Source organism: Triticum aestivum, chromosome 3B, assembly GCF_018294505.1.
Source record: "Triticum aestivum cultivar Chinese Spring chromosome 3B, IWGSC CS RefSeq v2.1, whole genome shotgun sequence".
Taxonomy (NCBI): domain Eukaryota; kingdom Viridiplantae; phylum Streptophyta; class Magnoliopsida; order Poales; family Poaceae; genus Triticum; species Triticum aestivum.
In genome coordinates, this window is record NC_057801.1 from 32544572 (window position 1) to 32549970 (window position 5399).

The window sequence follows — 5399 nt, forward strand, 5'->3', positions numbered from 1 at the left end:
ATTTTGATCCGGGAGGGGTAAACCCTTGACCCAGGTGGTCAGCAAACACAACAACTTCTCCATCCTGGGGTTCAGGAGGCTTTTCTGGACCGGGGACTCGCCAATGAATGATGCTCTTGCTTGCTAAAGCGCTAGTTGCAACACACCCATTCAGTTGTGCCTCCGTAACCCGGGAAGGAACCCAATTGCAAGAGTAAAATTGTTTGGTCATTTCGGTGGAAGCTGGGAAAAAGATTAATATCCGGTTTAAAATTCATGACTGGCATTTATAAACCGGTGCAACGATGGAACAAGATGACATGTATATATCAAACCGGATTTTAATACTTCAAGCAGATTAGCGGTTTAAAAGAGGGCTAATGGTACCTGGCGAGTTGTCATGTTTTAAAGGTTAAACCGCCTACAGTGGTGTGGAAGATACAGATCTAAAAAATTCCTAAGTGTTGCACAAACAGATTTCACAGATTGATGTTATAATTTTGGATCTACCGCAATCCTACAAAAAAGGATAAATTTTAAACCTAAAGGTCGCAACAGCTGAAGAACGCGTATGCTCGGACGGGATCTCATGCAGTGAAAAGTGGTTTCTGAGGGTGACTAGGGGCGCTGAACTATTACCGCTCACCTTTACTGTCAGTTTCAGATCAAGCTATGAGATCTAGGAGAGAAAAAGGGCGAACAATGAAGAACACCGAAGAACAGCGGAACCCTAATGCAGATCTGATATTTGGAAAGAAGAGTACTTATTGATGTTGCGGCGCAGCGGAGGTGTGTCGCAGTTTATCTGGTCAAGAACAGGTTGATGCAGCGGCCTTGTTGGTGCAAACGCGAAGATTGACGGCGGCGGCGGAGCTCGGGCTCTTCGGTGTCGCGAGGAAGAAGAAGAGATGAAGAGGCAAGGGGGAGAATGGAAAGGACCCCCGGTCTTATTTATAAAGGTGAAAGGATAAGTGTTAGGCGCGAGGATCGAGGAGCCTAACAGGTGGATATGTGGCAAGGTTGTCGCCTCGATTGTCGGAGGCTCATTAATGAGGGTGAGGTATATACCATTTTTAATAACGGGTGACGTCATGGCGATTTATCAGGATACTGCGCAATGGCGTCATGGCGGTTTACAAGATTTATGCAAAGGTATTGAAGGAAGAAATTTTCTCAAGTTTTTAGAGATTGACATGAACCAGTCCAAATCAATCTGGGGCCTAATGTTGGGGATATTCCTACTGGGTATAAACCGGCCAGAAGAAGCTAGGTTATCCCTATAATGAATCGTCTATATTTGAAGCCCATGAGGACAAGGAATAAGGCGCTTTACTACGGAGACTCGAAGGCCCAAGGCCCAAAGGTAGATTAGGGCATGTAGATATAAACCGCCATGTAATGTATAACTTGTATCATGAGGTATGAAAGAGTGGAGACCGAGCCGGATACGTGTATAAACCGGCATCGGGACTCTGTAAGCCGGCGGGCGTCAACCTGTGTACATAAAGGGACGACCCGGTGGTGGTTCAAGGACAAGAAACAACAGCTCGAGATCCAGGTAAAGCGATCCCACTCCCTGATGATCAAGACGACATCAATTCCACCACAACTGGATCGTAGGCTTTTACCTTCACCGCAAGGGGCCGAACCAGTATAAACTCATGTGTCCTTTGTTCGGTTTAACCCCTTTAAGCTAACCCGTTGTGATGGCTCCACGACTAAGTCCTTTTGCTAGGACATTTGCCGTGACAAACCCACCGTGACAAACCCACGACAGTTACCTTTTTTTTCATGCAAAGTTTCTGACGTACATGATGTTAACGTGGATACTTCTCTTCTTTATGAATGCACTTTAGGAATTGGAAGCGATGTTGTTCATGAAAGGAGCTAGCAGACTGGAACACACTTTGGCAATGATTTTCATAGTGGTGTGTATGAGACTTATAGGGTGGTAGTCCAAAATCTCCTCATCTCAGCCCCATCTTTCTTGGGCAGAAGACCAATGAATGCACTTTATGTTTTATGTTTCTATGAACTTAACCTAAAATTTGGTTCAAAAAATTAACATGTTTTACCTTTCAACACCAACCAAAAAGATGACAGCGCATCCAACAAAGAGCATTTGAAATCTATGGCTAGGTACACTCACATGATCAACGTAACCCATTTCACTTGTTACAAAGAGCATTTGAAACCCTGAGCAGTTTTGGTCCATGACACGACTTAAAAGCAGCAAACAACAAAGATTGCATCAGTCAGCAGAACAAAATGATCATTTAGTACTTCAGACACAATTTCACGGCGGTATCACAATTTTCATAGCATCAAACATTTGATCTAGCGCCCCCAAATCAGTAAAACATTCCTTACATGAACTGGAAAACCTAAACAGAGTGCACTTCATCGAAACAACTACGAAGCAGAGTCTGAGATCATAAAGCCTCTTAGCATATACACTTCCTTTGTTCCTAAATATAAGTCGTTTTAGAGATTTCAATAAGAACTACATACAGATCTATATAGACATATTTTAGAGTGTACATTCACTCATTTTGCTCCTTATGTAGTCCCAATTGGAATCTCTAAAAAGACTTATATTTAGGAACGGAGGGAGTACAAGTCATGAAAACCAAACAATGAAGGCCGCGAACGTCCACGCTGAACCTTACCACATCAATCATACACCGCGTATTGGTTTCAGACATATGGGCTCACGCGCCTTTACTTTAGGATTAGGATCATCAATGGAGAACGTAAGCAAGGTACCCTTTCCATCATCAGCTATCTCATCTTTAGGCAGAATTAAGTTGTATCCCTTCGGTAGCCCATCAGACAACGATGAGCTTCGTATCTTGTAAACTGATATCTGATAATAGTCTGTCAAAAAGGAACCATAGGACATCCTACACTTGAACTTGGAGTTTGTAGCTTTAGGTTGGATGCAGACGACAGAGATGGCATGCCCGAATGCCTCTAGTGCCACGTTGAGCAGGAAAATTTCCCTGTCTTTGATACGAAGAAAATGTAGACCTGGTTCTAGGCTGAAGTTAACATCTTCGGAGTATTTGATGGTTGTACACGGCCACTTGTGCTGGGAGGCGAAATGTTCAAGGAGGGCGTCTGTTGGCCCTGCAAAGCTGCAGCTGGACGCCGGGCAGAAACATGGGGCGCTCGGGCATGCCTTCTCGTGCTCTTCTTCCTGGTAGTAGGTGAGCTTCTCTGCGCATCCATATTTTGCATTGGAGCAAGGGACCATGACTGATTCCATGAGACGTTCCATCCCTAAACAGCGCTTGAAGGTAGTTTCAGCAGAGCATAAGTGACAATTGTTGCGCACGAGCTTGGGACGGCAAGAAGAGCATATGAAATGCCCCACAGAACACTGGAACAGGAAGGATCAGCAGGGTCGTCACGTGAGAATAACTTTTAACATAAATTAAAGTTGACGCACTACACAGCAACATAACAAGTTAGCACCACACAAAATTGTGCAACCATTCATGTAGGGGCTAGTTTTGGTATATGCAACATATTGGTCTGTAAATCTGTAACCGACATCCAACTCCAAAGGGGGGCAGACCAAACATAATGCTAGTAAAGAGGTATACATCATCTGCCCCTCCCATATTAGTAAAGAGGGGACAGCTGCGGACTAGAAAATGGTGTACATAGTTGCTAACAGTTTCAGTCTCAGATCAAAATGTTAATAAATTCTCTATGAAAACGAAATTTCAGCAGCCATAGCTACTCCGATCAATGTTGTCTAAATAAATTGTAAACTAGAAAATGGTGTAGATTATTGCTAGCAGTTTTGGTCTCAACCAAAATATTAGCGTCATAATTCTCTGCGAAAACAAAATTTCAGCGACTGTAGCTACTCTGATCCATGCCGTCTCAATAAACTGTTCTTTAGCAAGTAACATTGTGTTGTGTGTGCGGGGTGTGCCCCTGATGAATATCCTACTACTAGGGAACAGCTGTAGACTAGAAAATAGTGTAGATTGTTGCTAGCAGTTTTGGTCTCAAACCAAATATCGGTGTCATAATTCTATACAAAAAAAAAACAGAGACCATAGCTACTCCATTCCATGCTGTCAAAAGAAACCTTTCTTAGCAAGTAAAGCACTACTCATGGGAGGTCTGAGAGTATATTCAACTATACATAATCAATTTTCCTTTCAAATTTTATATGAGCTCTCTACTAGTGTCATGTAAATATGTGCACATGTACCTACCTGGTATATCGGAGGTCGGAGGGGATGAAAGCAGACGGGGCAGTCGAGGGCGTCCATCCCCATGGTGACATTCTGCCTCTTGCAGCTGCTCTCCTCCTGTCCCGGGGCTTCTACTCGTCTCTTGCTAGAGGTAGCACCATCCATCGCCACGAGAACTCAAAGTTACAAGTACCGCCTTGCTTGATATTCCAATTGCACGCGCAACAGAGCTCCACGCCTACCGTTCAAACAACAGCGTCACCAATCCATTCCCCTGTTTCATAGCGTATACTGATAATAAGAGTCTCTGAAGTGACAACGGCTTATTACTCGGCACAAGCTAGAAAAAAGCTTCATGAGTTTCTTCCAAACTTGCAATGGAAAAGCAACAATACAGAGGGCGGGCGCATCTACATTGTGCTAAGTTTCACACAGGGTGAAATTTGTTCAGTGCATCTACATGAGCTGAATTGCGTTGCTTTCTTGATCAACTCAGTAGAGAGCAGAGGACGATGCGTATTGCAGTTGCAGGCAGTACAGCCTAGTAAGTAGTAGCGAAGAAGCAGTAAAAAAAAAGGGAGAAATTTATTCTTCCCATGGGATGGGATGGAATGTAGCAGTAGCGGTACCTGAGATGCTTGTCATCGTCCCGACCCGACCCCAGGTTTACCGGCTGCCGGAACTAGTCGCCATGGCCGGCCTCGGGGTCGTGGTCTCCTGGTGGCGGCGCCACTCTCTCCGGAGGGGAAGAAGGGATGGGGAAGGCCGCTGCTCCCTCGCCGAGTGGGCCCTAGCGCGCTCTGGTCCGAGCCCGAGGAGAGCAGGGGAGGAGGAGGAGGCGACGGCGGCGGAAGGGTGGAGCGACGGACTGACGGATGTGCGGTGTGAGAGGAATGGTGGGCTGGGTATGGGCTGGCCCAGCGGGCTCTACACAACCTACTACCTAGTATACCTACCACCACGAACCGCTCAAAATCTAAAAGAAAAAAAAAAAGAAAACCGAACCGCTAAAAAAACCTGCAGTCACAAAGAACCCGTCAAAAAAAAACCATCAGGAGGTGAGTCGGCGTAGCAAGAAACCCTAGCCGTCGTCACACCAATCATCCATGCCGGCCTGCCCCAACCCTCTGATCGTCGCCTCGGTGCCCGTCCGTTGCATGGTGAGATCCTCTTGATTATGTTTTAGTGTCACAACGAGATCATGAA

At 45.3% G+C, this 5399-nt stretch overlaps 1 protein-coding gene across 2 annotated transcripts; it reads right to left on the minus strand.

Moving 5' to 3' along the window:
* Positions 1–2315: 2315 nt before the first annotated feature.
* LOC123064567 (E3 ubiquitin-protein ligase SINA-like 3) lies at positions 2316–5099 on the minus strand. Of its 2 annotated transcripts, none has more exons than XM_044488024.1 (3): positions 4823–5099; positions 4215–4431; positions 2316–3361 (listed from the first exon to the last, which is right to left on the minus strand). In XM_044488024.1, the coding sequence occupies exons 2-3, from the start codon at positions 4356–4358 to the stop codon at positions 2657–2659; spliced, it is 849 nt and encodes a 282-aa protein (XP_044343959.1). In that variant the 5' UTR covers positions 4359–4431; positions 4823–5099; the 3' UTR covers positions 2316–2656. The 2 variants fall into 2 exon arrangements, with proteins under 2 accessions (XP_044343959.1, XP_044343958.1); XM_044488023.1 differs by having other exon boundaries at positions 4215–4467.
* Positions 5100–5399: the final 300 nt, after the last annotated feature.

What these genes read in the sequence shown, in the direction of transcription:
- LOC123064567 (XM_044488024.1), bottom strand. Translation starts at nt 4,358, where the DNA reads ATGGATGGTGCTACCTCTAGCAAGAGACGAGTAGAAGCCCCGGGACAG. An exon ending in TCCGACCTCCGATATACCAG is followed by an intron (nt 3,362 to 4,214) that starts GTAGGTACATGT and finishes TTCCTGTTCCAG; the next exon opens with TGTTCTGTGGGGCATTTCAT.